At 61.5% G+C, this 15794-nt stretch overlaps 1 protein-coding gene across 2 annotated transcripts; it reads right to left on the reverse strand.

The window, feature by feature from the left end:
* Positions 1 to 8892: 8892 nt before the first annotated feature.
* SELENOS (selenoprotein S) lies at positions 8893 to 15700 on the reverse strand. Of its 2 annotated transcripts, XM_079764189.1 has the most exons (6): positions 15548 to 15700; positions 15029 to 15163; positions 12633 to 12739; positions 9883 to 9972; positions 9694 to 9772; positions 8893 to 9398 (listed from the first exon to the last, which is right to left on the reverse strand). In XM_079764189.1, the coding sequence occupies exons 1-6, from the start codon at positions 15621 to 15623 to the stop codon at positions 9319 to 9321; spliced, it is 567 nt and encodes a 188-aa protein (XP_079620315.1). In that variant the 5' UTR covers positions 15624 to 15700; the 3' UTR covers positions 8893 to 9318. The 2 variants fall into 2 exon arrangements, with proteins under 2 accessions (XP_079620315.1, XP_079620314.1); XM_079764188.1 differs by lacking the exon at positions 9694 to 9772.
* Between the last annotated feature and the right edge of the window lie 94 nt (positions 15701 to 15794).

Consider the following 15794-nt stretch of genomic DNA (forward strand, 5'->3'; position numbering starts at 1 on the left):
CGGGCCGTGGCGGCTGTGGGGGCCGCTGACCTCGTGGGTCTGCCTTGCTCGCTCTGCTCGCTCTTGGGAGCTCCTGTCGCCAGGAGCCGCAGAAGGTCCACCGGGCCGTGGCGGCTGTGGGGGCCGCCGACCTCGTGGGTCTGCCTTGCTCGCTCTGCTCGCTCGTGGGAGCGCCCGTGGGTGCCTCTGACCCGTGTTTGCCCGACTCTTCCGCGGGAGCCGCAGGGGATCCGCGCCGTGGACCCGGCTGCGTGGTGTACGCGATGAGTTTCCTTATTGCCGCCTTCCTCCGTAGCTCCGGGGCAATTGGGAAGGGCTGAGATTTGATCTCGCTGCCCGAGGCAGAGTTCCAGGAAGCCGGAGGCGATTTCAGATTGCCCCCGGTTACTCTGAGTGTCCGCAATCCGTCCGTTCTCCGGAGATTGTGCCTGCAGGCATATAGGAGAGCTGTGCCTTGGGGCAACTTCTGGCTGAGCTAGGAGCTTCCTTGGAGCCGCGTACCGGCACCGCCGGGGGTCCGTACGCGGGAGCCCCAAAGGGTCCACTCTTGGCCGCGTGGGCCAGGGGCCCCGGCGACCCGTAGGTCTTGCTTGCTCGCTGGCCGGAGCGTCCGCAGGAGCCGTAGAGTTTCACCCGGCCGCGGTGGCCGCCGACCTCGTGGGGTCTGCCTTGCTCGCTCTGCTCGCTCGTGGGAGCTCCCGTCGGCAGGAGCCGCAGAAGGGTCCACCGGGCCGTGGCGGCTGTGGGGGCCGCCGACCTCGTGGGTCTGCCTTGCTCGCTCTGCTCGCTCTTGGGAGCTCCCGTCGGCAGGAGCCGCAGAAGGTCCACCGGGCCGTGGCGGCCGTGGCGGCCGTGGCGGCTGTGAGGGCCGCCGACCTCGTGGGTCTGCCTTGCTCGCTCTGCTCGCTCATGGGAGCTCCCGTCGGCAGGAGCCGCAGAGGGTCCACCGGGCCGTGTGTGCCGCGGACCTCGTGGGTCTGCCTTGCTCGCTCTGCTCGCTCGTGGGAGCTCCCGTCGGCAGGAGACACAGAGGGTCCACCGGGCCGTGGGGGCCACGGACCTCGTGAGTCTGCCTTGCTCGCTCGTGGGAGCTCCCGTCGGCAGGAGCCGCAGAGGGTCCACCGGGCCGTGGGAGCCGCGGGGGCCGCGGACCTCGTGGGTATGCCTTGCTCGCTCTGCACGCTCGTGGGAGCTCCCGTCGGCAGGAGCCGCAGAGGGTCCACCGGGCCGTGGCGGCTGTGGGGGCCGCCGACCTCGTGGGGTCTGCCTTGCTCGCTCTGCTCGCTCTTGGGAGCTCCCGTCGGCAGGAGCCGCAGAAGGTCCACCGGGCCGTGGCGACCGTGGCGGCTGTGAGGGCCGCCGACCTCGTGGGTCTGCCTTGCTCGCTCTGCTCCCTCATGGTAGCTCCCGTCGGCAGGAGCCGCAGAGGGTCCACCGGGCCGTGGGGGCCGCGGACCTCGTGGATCTGCTTGGTCGCTCTGCTCGCTTGTGGGAGCTCCCGTTGGCAGGAGCCGCAGAAGGTCCACCGGGCCGTGGCGCCCGTGGCGGCTGTGGGGTCCGCCGACCTCGTGGGTCTGCCTTGCTCGCTCTGCTCGCTCTTGGGAGCTCCCGTCGGCAGGAGCCGCAGAAGGTCCACCGGGCCGTGGCGGCTGTGGGGGCCGCCGACCTCGTGGGTCTGCCTTGCTCGCTCTGCTCGCTCGTGGGAGCGCCCGTGGGTGCCTCTGACCCGTGTTTGCCCGACTCTTCCGCGGGAGCCGCAGGGGGTCCGCGCCGTGGACCCGGCTGCGTGGTGTACGCGATGAGTTTCCTTATTGCCGCCTTCCTCCGTAGCTCCGGGGCAATTGGGAAGGGCTGAGATTTGATCTCGCTGCCCGAGGCAGAGTTCCAGGAAGCCGGAGGCGATTTCAGATTGCCCCCGGTTACTCTGAGTGTCCGCAATCCGTCCGTTCTCCGGAGATTGTGCCTGCAGGCATATAGGAGAGCTGTGCCTTGGGGCAACTTCTGGCTGAGCTAGGAGCTTCCTTGGAGCCGCGTACCGGCACCGCCGGGGGTCCGTACGCGGGAGCCCCAAAGGGTCCACTCTTGGCCGCGTGGGCCAGGGGCCCCGGCGACCCGTAGGTCTTGCTTGCTCGCTGGCCGGAGCGTCCGCAGGAGCCGTAGAGTTTCACCCGGCCGCGGTGGCCGCCGACCTCGTGGGGTCTGCCTTGCTCGCTCTGCTCGCTCTTGGGAGCTCCCGTCGGCAGGAGCCGCAGAAGGTCCACCGGGCCGTGGCGGCCGTGGCGGCTGTGAGGGCCGCCGACCTCGTGGGTCTGCCTTGCTCGCTCTGCTCGCTCATGGGAGCTCCCGTCGGCAGGAGCCGCAGAGGGTCCACCGGGCCGTGTGGGCCGCTGACCTCGTGGGTCTGCCTTGCTCGCTCTGCTCGCTCGTGGGAGCTCCCGTCGGCAGGAGACACAGAGGGTCCACCGGGCCGTGGTGGCCACGGACCTCGTGAGTCTGCCTTGCTCGCTCGTGGGAGCTCCCGTCGGCAGGAGCCGCAGAGGGTCCACCGGGACGTGGGGGCCGCGGGGGCCGCGGACCTCGTGGGTATGCCTTGCTCGCTCTGCTCGCTCGTGGGAGCTCCGGTCGGCAGGAGCCGCAGAGGGTCCACCGGGCCGTGGCGGCTGTGGGGGCCGCCGACCTCGTGGGGTCTGCCTTGCTCGCTCTGCTCGCTCTTGGGAGCTCCCGTCGGCAGGAGCCGCAGAAGGTCCACCGGGCCGTGGCGACCGTGGCGGCTGTAGGGCCGCCGACCTCGTGGGTCTGCCTTGCTCGCTCTGCTCGCTCATGGTAGCTCCCGTTGGCAGGAGCCGCAGAGGGTCCACCGGGCCGTGGGGGCCGCGGACCTCGTGGCTCTGCCTTGGTCGCTCTGCTCGCTTGTGGGAGCTCCCGTCGGCAGGAGCCGCAGAAGGTCCACCGGGCCGTGGCGCCCGTGGCGGCTGTGGGGTCCGCCGACCTCGTGGGTCTGCCTTGCTCGCTCTGCTCGCTCTTGGGAGCTCCCGTCGGCAGGAGCCGCAGAAGGTCCACCGGGCCGTGGCGGCCGTGGCGGCCGTGGCGGCTGTGAGGGCCGCCGACCTCGTGGTTCTGCCTTGCTCGCTCTGCTCGCTCATGGGAGCTCCCGTCGGCAGGAGCCGCAGAGGGTCCACCGGGCCGTGTGTGCCGCGGACCTCGTGGGTCTGCCTTGCTCGCTCTGCTCGCTCGTGGGAGCTCCCGTCGGCAGGAGCCGCAGAAGGTCCACCGGGCCGTGGCGACCGTGGCGGCTGTGAGGGCCGCCGACCTCGTGGGTCTGCCTTGCTCGCTCTGCTCGCTCATGGTAGCTCCCGTCGGCAGGAGCCGCAGAGGGTCCACCGGGCCGTGGGGGCCGCGGACCTCCTGGCTCTGCCTTGGTCGCTCTGCTCGCTCTTGGGAGCTCCTGTCGGCAGGAGCCGCAGAAGGTCCACCGGGCCGTGGCGGCTGTGGGGGCCGCCGACCTCGTGGTTCTGCCTTGCTCGCTCGTGGATGTGCTCGTGGATGTGCCCGTGGCTTGTGCTGCAGGGGTCCACACGGCTGTGGGGGCCACCAAACTCGTGTCCTGCCTTACTCGCCTTGATCGCTCATGGGGGTGCCCGTGTGCTCGTCTGAAGGAGCCGCAGAAGTTCAACCCGGCCGTGGGGTCCCTCAACTTTGTGGTTTTGCCTTGCTCGTGGTAGAGCGCCCGTGGGCCCGTCCGCATGTGCCCCCTGAATGGTCAATTTGCCCTGGTCCTGTCTGTAGGAGGCGCAGGCTGTGGGAGCTGTCGGCCCTTGGGAGTGCACACGCGATAGCCGCTTGCCCGTGGGGCACACATGCAGAGTCCTTGTTCCTAGGAGCCACTGTGGGCCTGACTATGGAAGATGCAAGCGTTCCGTCCCTCTGAAGGAGCGGTCGCTGTAGGGTCTGTCTGCCTTGCACCGGTTGCAAGGGCTCTGGGAGCTGCAGGGGGTCCACGCGCCCCTGGGTGCTGCGGGAAGCACCACCTGTATGGTCTGCCCGCTCATGGGAGCCACCGTTGTCCCGTTCACGGAAAGCTGCATGGAATCGTTTTTCAGGAGCCCTGTGAAGGGCCACCTACCTCATTCTTGCCCTTGGCCATGTCTGCGTACACCGCAGGTGCAGAGCAAGCGCCCTTGGGAGCACACAGGTGCTCCGTGGAGAACCGGAGAGAAGGGTTCTGGCGCCCGTGTGCCGTGTTGCTATGGAAATGGGGCCGGCATGGAACCTCTGCAGGGAAGCGTGTGGAAGGCGTTGACAGGCTTGTCTCTTGGATACTGTGGGTGCCTTTCATCTGATGAGGCTTTCCTGGGGCTTGTTGCACGAGGTGAGGGCCGGCCCACGGTCTACTCGGAGAGTAGGAGGCTGCTATCCTCCGGAGGCTCCTGATCCGGAGGTAAGGGGTGCAGAGTGGGACCAATGCTTGAGAGTTCCAGGGCCTTGGCACTATTATGGTCGCGGCTGGGTCTTGGTGCTTGCGTGTACCTGGCAGTGTGTGCCTTGCAGGGTGATGGGCCTTTGCTTTAACCAATTACCGACCCAAGTGCTGCGTGGTTGGACAGAAGGGCATCCAGCACCCGCTGCACCCGCCAGTGCCCCTCTCACGGGAGACAAACCAGGGTAGGGGAAGAGGGCGCTAGCTCATACTCCAGCGGGCCCGCTAGAGTGGTGTCTGGTATGTCTTGACACAAGTGATGCCGTGTGTGGTTCAGCCAGGCCACCATCTGCAGAGCCCCGGAATCGGTCTTTTCTGTCCTGTGGAGACGGGCGTGCTCCCTACAGTGAATGGCAAACGAGCTCGTCGGCTCTGCAGGGTAGGGGCTTAAAAACCGGTCCACCTCATGGCTCTGCCTATGATGCTGAGATGCCCACACCGGGCCTTGCATTCATTCCGGCCCCTGGTTCACCTGGTGCGGTCCTAACAGGCCCCACTTGAAGGGCACCGCACCGCAGGTGTCTTCAACCTCTTCGCGGGCTGCCGCCCACTCTCGCGAGGGAGGAAAGCGTAAGGCTCACGCACCAACTTCCTCTTGCCGTCCCGGAAGTCTCCGCGCCGAGGGGGGCAGACGCCTTTGCTGTGCAGTTGACACCGTTGTCCTTCAAGACAGGTCTGGGCGCCAAGAGGCCCTCTGCTACCTTGCCGCCCCGTGGAGCGGAGGCGTGGGGCTGTGGCTCGCACGCTTACGTTAAGCCAAGTGCTTCTGCTGGAGATGGAGGTAAATGTGGCGGCAGAGCACGGGAAGGAAGGGTGTTCCCGCGGAGGCCTTGCGTGCTCCATCATGGGTCACGCACGGGAGTCGGCGCCCTTATCGGTTCGCCAAGCATTGTGCCAGCAGTTTATGGGGTGTCTGTCACCTCAACTACGGGCCCAAAAAGTGTGTGGCCGCCCGGACTGGTAGGCCAGAGCTCCGGGGGGAACTGGACCGGGTGCTCCACGCCCGGAGGTAGGCACAAGCAGCCAAGGTGTGTAGGAGGCGATTTTGGGAGTGGTGAGGGGCTTGGCGTCCCCGTTCAAACTAGGAGACGCCGTGGATGGTGTTTTGCTCAAATTCCCTGGGGATCTTCCTTGGGCGGAGACTTGGACGGACGTCCCTTGTGTAAGGCTCATAGAAGGCCCCTCGGTAGAAGGATTTTTTAGTCCACATGCAGACACGAACGGACCACTGCCCTCGCCGTTGGCAAGGGGCCGGCATAGGCGGTAAAGGAAACCCCACGGGGTAGGGCCGCCACCCACGTCCCACTGTGGGGCCGCCCCGAAAAAATGTTGCCATCCCGGTCTCAAACGGACCTTCCTGAGGCCCTGCGCAGCTCTGGTGTGCTACCTCGGGGGTCGACCAGATGGCCCTTTGAGCTGCCCGGTAGTCTGAAAGGGGTGATACGAGGGATTGGTGACCGGTCCACCCCTCGAGGATGCCCGTGTGACCCGTGGAGAGGCCCGGCCAACAGGCACGGTCATTTTTTTCATCTGCAATGGGCGTTTTGTACCACCAGGTTAGTAAGGACCCTGTGGTGGGTGGCTGACCAGCTTGATTCTGTGGGTGGACCACGAGGCCTCTGGGTTTTGACTCCGGCCGGGCACCAGGCTCTGCCCGCCTGCGGGGATGACCCGAGTGGGTCTGCAGGAGGGAGGGGGTCGTAGCCCTCGGCCACGGTGCCGTGTGTGGGCCCCGGTACCCAAAGGCGCTGAGTGCGGTTCTCACTCGTGTGATCCACGCCCTAGATTACTTGGGCTGTCGCGGTCACCAGTACCTAAAGGTGGTGAGTGCGGTCCTCACCCGTGTGTGATCCACGCCTCGGACAAATGTGCCTGTTTGACACCACTTTGCAGGCCCCTCCTTGTGCTTTTCGTGGGCTCCAGCGCCCGAAGGTGGTGAGTGCGGTTCTCACCCAGGGGCTCCGTGATGCCCTTCGGCGCTCATTGGTGGTGGGCCCTTGTTGACCAGGTTTCACAGCCCCTCGGCCTTGTTGACTCAACTGAGGGCGTTTCCTTTGTTCAACCTGGTCTCCCGTGTGGTGGATGTCCTTGCTGGGAGGGTGTGTTGTGCCCGTTTCGGCTTGATCCTCCCTGCCTGGAGGTAGTGTGTGGAGAACCTGGGTGTGGACCCTGTGGACTTCGCTCTCCCTAGTCACCCTCGTGGTAATGGTGTTTCCGTTCAGAACCCGAACCCTTAGGACACTTGCTCCTTAGCTGTGTGTTGTCTCCCTGTGGTGTGGGAGCTTGTGTACAGCGGAGCTTTGGCCCTGCGATGATGCCCGTGTGGAGTTGTCACTCGTCCCTGTTCTGCGTTTATGAACCCATTTTAAAAGCTACCGCTGTGGTTCCTGGTGAGCCAGCCCTGTGGTGAGCAAGGTGCGGTGGGCGCCTGGGGAAAGTGGTGGCCGAACCAGCTGCCCACAAAGCCCACGGACCTTTGAGAAGCCAGTGGTGGCTCAACTCTCCTGTGTGCAAAGGCATGGGAGGGTGTGTGGTTCCGACCTGGGTTATTGCGGCCCTGGAAGCTCAGTGCGGTCCTGGCGGTGCCTCCCCTTCCAAGCCTCTCTCCCTTGGCTTGTTGACTCGGAACTGAGGCAGCCTGTGCCCCAATGATGGTTCCCTGGGCTCCAGACTGGTTCTTGTGGCGCCGGAGCTGGGCCTAATGTAATGGCTGCTCTTGCTGACCCAGAGGTGTGCTCTCTGCCCTGCTGCTCCGTGGACGGCAGGGGTGTGGTGGCTATTGGCCCTGCTGTGACGTGTGTGGCGCTTGCTCTTTGGCCCCGTCTCCCTGCCCCTATGTTGGCAGCTGGTACGGTGGAGCTGGGGCCTGCTGGGCCTTCTGCAAATGTAGGAGGCTGTTCTGCTTGACCCTCCTTGGAGCTATTGCTACGGCTTCTGCTGAGTTTTGTCTGCTGAGTTTTGGGGCCAGGAGGTGTGTGCAGTTAGGCTCCTCTGATGGGGTCTGGGGGCCCACCCAGCTCTGCCTATGGCTTTGCCCAAACTGCTGCTTATGCTCCTTAAGTGAATGCGTTTCCGCTGGCGTTTTCTTACTGAAAACTAAACGTGCTCTGAAAAGGGGGGCAACAAGGCCCTGCTGTGGACGCTCAAGGCAGTCCTCTGCTTTTGTACCAGGGCTCGGGGCTCTGGCTCCGGACGGGCCAGTCTGAAGTTGTGCCCTGGTGAAGAGAAAGGACTAGCCACCCCAGCTGATCCTCCATGCAGGCACCAGGCGGGTGAGACCCATGGTGTGCGGCCCTTGCTTTTCGTAAGCTGGGCTTGTGTTGGGCTTGGGCTAGGAGTTGGGGCCGCAGCATGCCCTGGGCCTTGGTGGCGGCACCCTCCAGCCATCGGAGTGAAGAAACCCATTGGGTTGTATGCTCTTTAACCCCCAGGGCAAAGGGCGGCCCAGCTCTTTGTCCCGCCTGCAATAGCCTGCCCCTGTTTGAAGTCACACCGTGCCTGCGGAGCCTTCCTCAGTGCAGAGGCCAAGTGGGTGAGCTGAAGGGTGGGAGCCTTGAGGTGCCCAGGGCCCCCAATGAAGGTCCCACGGAGCTAGCTGCCTGCCCACAGGCTGTTGTGTTGGGACAGGGCATGGTTTCTGTGGGCCTGCTTGTGCCGCAGGACGTTTTTGGAAGGTGTGCAAGGACCTGCACCTCAGGCCCCGCTTTCGTCTCCAACTGCCGTCAGCCCTGAGGTTGGACAGGCCTCAGCGTGCGGGGCAGCCTGGTCTTTGGACCCCAAGGGATGGCCCAGCAGACCAGCCTCTGATGGCTGAGGCGGCTTGAGTCTTGTCGCCCCACGGCTGTCACGGTGCTCTCTGGCTTTGGTGCCTCTCGGAGGCTGGACCTCCGTGGGTATGTGCTCTGCTCCTTCCCTGCTGTGGGGCTGCTCCTGTTGTGTGGAGGGGCTTCTGCCCTGAAGTGTGCGCCAACATGGTGCCTGCTCGCTTCAGTTTCTTGGTGGTTGGCTGTTAGCCCAGCCTTGGCTCCATGGCTCATGGATAAACTTGCTTTTCCTACCCATCGAGCTTACATGCTCCTAGGCCTGCAGAGTGTGGTCTTGAAAGGAGCTTGAGCGCAGTGGCTCTGTGAGGGGGGAGTCGACCTTGAGCGCGGTCCCAGTTGGCACCCTTGGGGCAAGGTGTGCTGCCACATTTGACACGTTTCGCTCCTCTGGGGGACCTTCCCCCCTTTACTTGCCCCTCTTGTGAGAAGCAACGCGAGAGGCGTCTGTGGCGCAGCAACTGCACCTCCCAAGAAGTGGCAGCACTTGGGAGTAGGGCTCAGAAGGCGCTCAATGGGAAGGAGCTGGCTGTGGAGAGGCGCCTTGTGCCCCCCAGGAAGGCAGCCTTTTCAAAGGGATGGAGACGGCAAAAATGCTCGTTGAAACCTTTTATTACCTTCGATAAGGTGGTCTGTGCCTGGAAAGCAGGCCTTACAGAAAAAAACCCCGTCAACTGGAACCTCGGTAATCCTTGGTGGTGGCTTCACCATTTACAAGGAGGACGTCATTCGATGCAACCTTGTCACAGAGACTGTCCTAGCACAAGGACGGTGTGAGGGGGGCCCGTTCCTCTAGGTCTCCCTGTTTACGGACCTGGGAGCTCCCGGGACTCCTTTGGAAGTGGTGGAGGGCCCGCTGTTTGCCCCCGAGATGCGGGCAGTGGAGAACAGAAACGAGCCCCATGTCCCCCCTGGGCGCGGGGTCACTGTGAGAAAGTGCGTAAGGCAATTGAAGGGGTTTGGGGGTGGAGGGCTGGGCTTGCTTGGTGTCGAGTGACACGGGGCAAGTCCTTCTTAGCCTCATCCGCCAGCTGATGGGCCTCTGCGTCCAGGTCTCCAGGTGCAGGCTCCCCCTCCTTCCCCGGACAAAGGGTTGTAACCTGGGGTGAGAGGAAAGAAAAACGGGCTTTGTATTCCACCTCTATCCCGCTCTCGTGAACTTGGACCATGAGCATTGAGGTCTACTTCAGTATGAGGGGGGTGTCTCAAGCGAAAAAGGCGAACCCCCCAAAAGGTTGCAACTCATTTGTTGGTTTTGGGTTCCTTCTGTTTGGACCGCGGCTGTTTTGAAAAAGGATGGCCACAACCCTCTCAGCCCCTTTCCTTCCCCTCCATCTGCCTTAAGAGGAAGGAGACAATCGAGTGCTTTGTCAAAGGGCAAAGGCTGGTCCTTACCACCCCCACGGAGAGGCTTCTTCCTGTCTGCTGGCCGTTTGGGGAGGCTGGACGGAGAAGGGCCGCCGGGGCTCTCTTCCTGTTGGAGGACAGACAAGGCTCTCAGTGGTTTTATAATTCCGTTCTACTCCCCCGTGGCAAAGTTTGACGGGTGGGTGGAGGCTGATGTCTCCGATCGTTCGTGCTCACCTGAGGCTTGGTGGCATGGCCTCGGTAGCTTTTCCCCTCTTGCATGCTGTCCCACATTTCAATCTTCCTGCGACGTTTCTCTTCCTCAATCTGAGGGGAGAATAGTGGAGGTGAAGTAGGCCTGTTCTATGGGTTCCTTTGGGAAAGGAGGGGTGTCCCTTGCTGGGGTCGACCAGATGGCCCAGCAAAAAAAAGAAAAAAAAAAAAAAGCAGCCAGCCACAATGGGTCGACCAGAAGGCCCTTCAAAATTTCTAGTCCAAACAAAAGGGTCGACCAGATGTCCCAGCAAAATTTCCCAGCAGGGGTGGTGGGCGGTCTCCCAAGTGATCCCGCCCCCCCCAACATCTTAGCCAATCAGAGAGATGAACTGTACTTTCCCTACGCTCTCAGCCAATCAGAGTGAGTATGCAAATTAATCAGCCAATCAGAGTGAGTATGCAAATTAACCCAGCCAAGATGGGGTGTCCAGGTCACTCCTAGCCCGTTGGGAAGGGGTTGAGACTGTGATCCGAGGATCTTGAAGCATTTTCAAGTTGTGTCTTTCAGAGGATCTGACCTTGCTTTTTCTTGTTCTCTTCCCCTGAGGATCTGTTTCCATTGATCTTTTTCCCTTCCCTCGGATCCCAAGCTCAGCCCCTTCCCAAGCCTCAAGCCTCCACCCTAGGCTTGGGAAGGGGTCCTTCCCCCGTGCCCGGATCCTCCGATCGTAGTCTCGACCCCTTCCCAAGCCTAAAGCCTAGGCCCCAAGCCTAAAGACTAGGCTTGGGAAGGGGTCGAGACTGCCATCGGAGGCTCCGGGCACGGGGGAAGGACCCCTTCCCAAGCCTAGGGTGGAGGCTTGAGGCTTGGGAAGGGGCTGAGCTTGGGATCCGAGGGAAGGGAAAAAGATCAATGGAAACAGATCCTCAGGGGAAGAGAACAAGAAAAAGCAAGGTCAGATCCTCTGAAAGACACAACTTGAAAATGCTTCAAGCAAGTTGTCCTTTTTTCATGGTGATTGGCAGTGGCCTAAGCAATGGGGTGATGGGGCTGGCGCCTGGCCCCGATCAGCCCGGTCGCCTCAAGCAAAGGGAGGCCAGACTGAGGCTTAGGTCCGCTCCCAATGGGGAGCAGGCTGAAGCCATCCATAGGACAGCCCCTGAAGGCTCCCAGGATGTGAGAGGGGGCAGGCTGGGCTGAGGGACCCCTCCCCATTCGTGCACCGGGCCCCTAGCATGTTCTCCAAAGTAACATCGAGTTGGGGGGAGTTACAGGGATGCCGGTCAGTCCCCCCCCACAAAAGCAGCCCACCAAAATGCACGCTCCAGGTCAGAAATGCCCTTTGTGACAAACCCAAATCTTCCCAGAGCAGGGACGTCCCCAGGAAGCCCAAGGCACTGTGGACTAAAAGGACTCATCTTTTGGCTCAAGAACGGCCTAAGTCCAGAGGAGCCACTTGTGCTGGATTTGCACTGCGTTTTCTCCATTTTTTTTTTTTTTTTTTAACTAGGGGCCCAGTGCACGGCCTCATGCACCTTGAAAGGAACTGTGGGCTGCAAGGTCACCACCACAGGGGCGGGTTGGGACCCCATCCTCTGCGACCCCCAGTCCCGTCTGCTGGCAGCCCCACTCCCACCGGCACGGCAAGGAGCGATTGGGGCCATCAGCAACCGGGGCGAGTGGCAGCTGCTGCCCCAATTGCCCCTCAGGGGCAGGAGGAGGTGGAGAAACCCTCAGGAGCATCGGGGCCAGCAGCCGGCACTGGCAGCGGGTGCGAGCGGCAGGTGGAACCCACGGTGCGCGGGACAACATGACAGCGACCAGCACCCCTACCTGAGCACCCCCTGCTCCACCATCCCAGTGCAGTTAACGCCCGCCCTGTTCCTAGCCTTTGACTACCGAGGTGTGTATGTTTTTGAGTGTGTGTGTGTGTGTGTAGCGTGTACTGGGCTTATCAAGTTCGCAGCAAGGGGCCGCAAACCCTCGGCACCCTTCTCCCCCAGGGGAGGGGGGCCCTGGGGGAATGAGACCCCCTCACGCTCTCCTTGTGCGATTTCCTCTTGGGGAATTTCCTCTTTGAGGAATGTCTTTTGGTTCTCTTTTTGCTTTTCCCTACTTCCCTGAGGCCTGTCTGTGATACCACAGTAACCCTTGGGGACCCCCCCTTCACCCACCACCATTTTTTTGTGAACCTATATGCTTCAATTAGTCCCAGAAAGGTACTAGTGCTAACTTTTGGGTCACCGGAACCTGGGCAGCCTCGTTCCGGGTTCCAGCCGAGCTGGATGAGGTGCAGAAACAAAAGTCACCCTCAGGAGGACTGACCCTCCAGGCTTCCTCGGAGGGAAGAGGGGGGCCCGGGGCCCGCGGCCCCTGCGCTGGAACGAAGAAGCGGGCCGGTTGGTCTGCATTTCCTTTCGTCGGGACAGACCGGGTCAGAGCTGGTTCTCCACCCTTGGTGCTTCCTTTCCCCTGCCCTAGGGCCCCCGACCAATCTTCCCAAAGCCATCTCAGCCCTGGGCGGAACCCATCCGACCGTCCCTGCTCTCCTGCCGTCCCCTCAAGAGACGCCCCGGCACGTGAGAGCCACTAAGCAGCAAAAACCTAAGTCCAAGGCATTTCTTGAAGCCCCTCTCCCACGCCCCCCTCCCCCGAACAAATCGCACAAGGAGAGCGTTGCCCGCAGCTGAGAAGACACTGCCCTCGCCCCCGTGCACAGTGTTTACCCGCTAAGCCTCGGACCCTGTGGCTGAGGGTGGAGCAACCCTACCTGTCGTAGCTTCTCCTTGTGCCTTTCTGCCTGGGCATTGAGTTCTTCCTGCATCTTCAGGCGCGCGGCCGCGAGAGCCTCCTGCCGTCTCACGACGTCCTCGGGGGCTGCGAGGAAAGAAGAATGGGGGGAGGTAAAGCACCCTGTGTGCCACGGAAACTCCAAACGGTTACAGAGACGTGGGACCCCTCTGCCTCTGTTTTGGCTGATTTCGGGGGAGGAGGCTGCCCCAGGGCACCGGAAACCTCCCAGAGATGCAGACTTCTGCCACGCCCCTCCAACTCCAAATTCAGAGAGACCTGGAGAGGCGCAGCCCTGAAACGCAAGTGCTCTGACGGGCACACTCGGCTGGCTGTCAGTCCAAGATACCGCCCGGCACCCAGTGCCCAGGTTGACCGGAATTCCAGAAGACAGCCGGGATAGATCACGCCTTCTGACCACTGGCTTTCACTGAAAGGAGTCCACGCCCGATCGAGATCCTCAGGTATTTTTTTTTTTAAGTACAGTTTATTGATTTTAGAGAGGAAGGGAGAGGGAGAGATAGAAACATCAATGATGAGAGCCCTGACTGGTTTAGCTCAGTGGCTAGAGCATTGGCCTGCGGACTGAAAGGTCCCAGGTTAGATTCCGGTCAAGGGCATGTACCTTGGTTGGGGGCACATCCCCAGTAGGGGGTGTGCAGGAGGCAGCTGATCGATGTTTCTAACTCTCTATCCCTCTCAATTCCTCTCGGTAAAAAAATAAATACATATTTTTAAAAAATCAATGATGAGAATCACTGATCGGCTGCCTCCTGCACGCCCCCCGCTGGGGTATTGAGCCTGCAACCCAGGCATGTGCCCTTGGCCGGAATCGAACTTGGGACCCTTCGGTCTGCAGGCCGACGCTTTATCCATTGAGCCAAACCAGAGCAATCCTCAGGTATTTTTATCATGGTTTCCACAGAAAAGAAAAATCCTTCCCACCAGCATGAGAAGGTCTCTATTCCCACCATGACCACTCAGAGGACAGGGAGGTGATCACCATTACCTACAGACAGCACAGGAACAAGGCCCCTTAGCTGAAGGAATCCACATAAAACGAGGGTCAAGTGTCATCATCAAGTGGGGTGTAGGGGTGTGTGTGTGTGTGTGGGTGGTGGTGGCAGGGATGAGTGAAACTTTAAAAAGGAAACAAGCTCTAACCCAGGGGTCCTCAAACTTTTTAAACAAGGGGCCAGTTCACTGTCCCTCAGACAGTTGGACGGCCGGACTAGAGTTTAAAAAAAAACTATGAACAAATTCCTATGCACACTGCACATATCTTATTTTGAAGTAAAAAAACAAAACGGCAAAAACATCCGCATGTGGCCCGTGGGCCGTAGTTTGAGGACGCCTGCTCTAGCTGGTTTGGCTCAATGGATAGAGTATCGGCCTGTGGACTTAGGGGTCCCAGGTTCCAGTCTGGTCAAGGGCACATGCCTGGGTTGCGGGCTCCATCCCCAGTGGGGGGCGTGCAGGAGACAGCTGACCCAAGATTCTCATCATTGATGTTTCCATCTCTCCCTCTCTATGAAATCAATATAAATATTTTTAAAATAAAAAGGAAACAAAAGCCTACTTCCACTTTAGAAAGGGAGGTATGATTACAGGAACGTTGCCGACTGTTGAGTCAGCTTACAATAAAATCAACCAAGTGTCGTTTTTTTAACCTACATTTTTCTGCCCCAAATGGAACGGCAACACCACATGCCTTTCCCTGCAGGGTTACTGGTGGAGGTGGCTGTGGCGAGTGCCTGGGGCTGTTGCCGGACACCGCTCTCAACCAGCTTGAAAGATTTACACTTGGACTTGGTCGTTTCTTGTTGCCCATAGAGCCAACAAGCCAACAGACTGGCTGGCCGTGCAGGCCCACGGCCCATGGGGAAGGAGAGGCAGGCTTGAGGAGTTTTAGGACATCTGCTCTCCCCCATCCCAACCTCGGTAACCATGGTGACTCCAATGCATGACCACGTGTGTTTGATGCTGCTGCTATGGAAACGGTAGCTTCCGGTCTGACGCGTGAGAAGGCCACCCTTTCAGAGGCAAGGATTGCCAAAACAAATGAGCGCCTGGGGACCAATGAGAATAGAGCGACTGGGAAGCCCTAACCAACCCTAGTTTCTCTGCACTCGCTCCAGGCCTCAGGTCACTCGGGGTTAACAGGCAGACCCGTGAGTGACCTTTCCAGCCCAATCCACCTCCAGCAAACAGCTCCGCCCTGGGACAACCCATCGCACCTTCGTTCGCCCAGTTCCATCCCGGAAGGGTCAAGTGGTTACACACACACACACCCACACACCCCGATTCCCAGCCGGTGCTCCTTCCTCTCAACCACAGCCTCCACTTGCTATCTCTCTATCGGGACCAGGTACGAACCCACAGCAGCTGCCGCCTGGGCCGGCTGCCTCTGCCCGGAGGCCCTCAGGCGGGCGGAGAGCTTCTGAAAGACGGCCACCAGGAGGATGCAGCCCAAGACCAGGTACCAGCCGTAGGCGGCCAGCAGGGAGCCCACTGCGAGCAAAAAACACCAAAAAAACAGTTTGTGAGAAACGGAAAAGACAAGCACTGCTGACTGAGGGATCAAGAGGAGCCGAGCCACCTCGGGCGGGCAGAGGCCTCCCACGCCCCGGAGCTCGGGGAGAGGGGAGACCGGATGGGGCGCAGCGAGGCCTGGAGGCGCACGCTAGGGCCCAGGGGTCCCAGGGGCCGCAAGGACAGGGCTTGCTTTCCAATAGAAAAATAAATTGAAAATGAAGCGGCCGGATGCCGCCGCCGCCCGGGGAAGAGCGGCTCCGGGAGGGAAAGGCCCCCCCAGGCCACGCCCCGCCCGCCCCACGCACCGCCCACGGTGGCGCCCCCCGGCTCCCCTGGGTCCCGGGGTTCGCGGCGACTCACCGGTGACGTGCAGGAAGCGCAGCCCCTCCGACTCCAGAGCCGGACGAGCCGACAGCTGGTCCCCGTCCTGCTCCATGGCGGCCGCTGCGCCGCGTCAGCTCCTGCTGTTGACTTCCGGCTTCCGGCTTTCTGCCCGCCCCTTTGTATATTACGTGCGCTCGGGGGCGTGGCCTCGGCCTCCCGGGCCAATGGCGCCGCAGCACAGCCAGGGAGCGGCGGGCACAGCGGGGTTGGGACGCGTGACAGG

This window comes from Cnephaeus nilssonii (assembly GCF_951640355.1).
Source record: "Cnephaeus nilssonii genome assembly, chromosome: 24".
NCBI classification, from domain to species: domain Eukaryota; kingdom Metazoa; phylum Chordata; class Mammalia; order Chiroptera; family Vespertilionidae; genus Cnephaeus; species Cnephaeus nilssonii.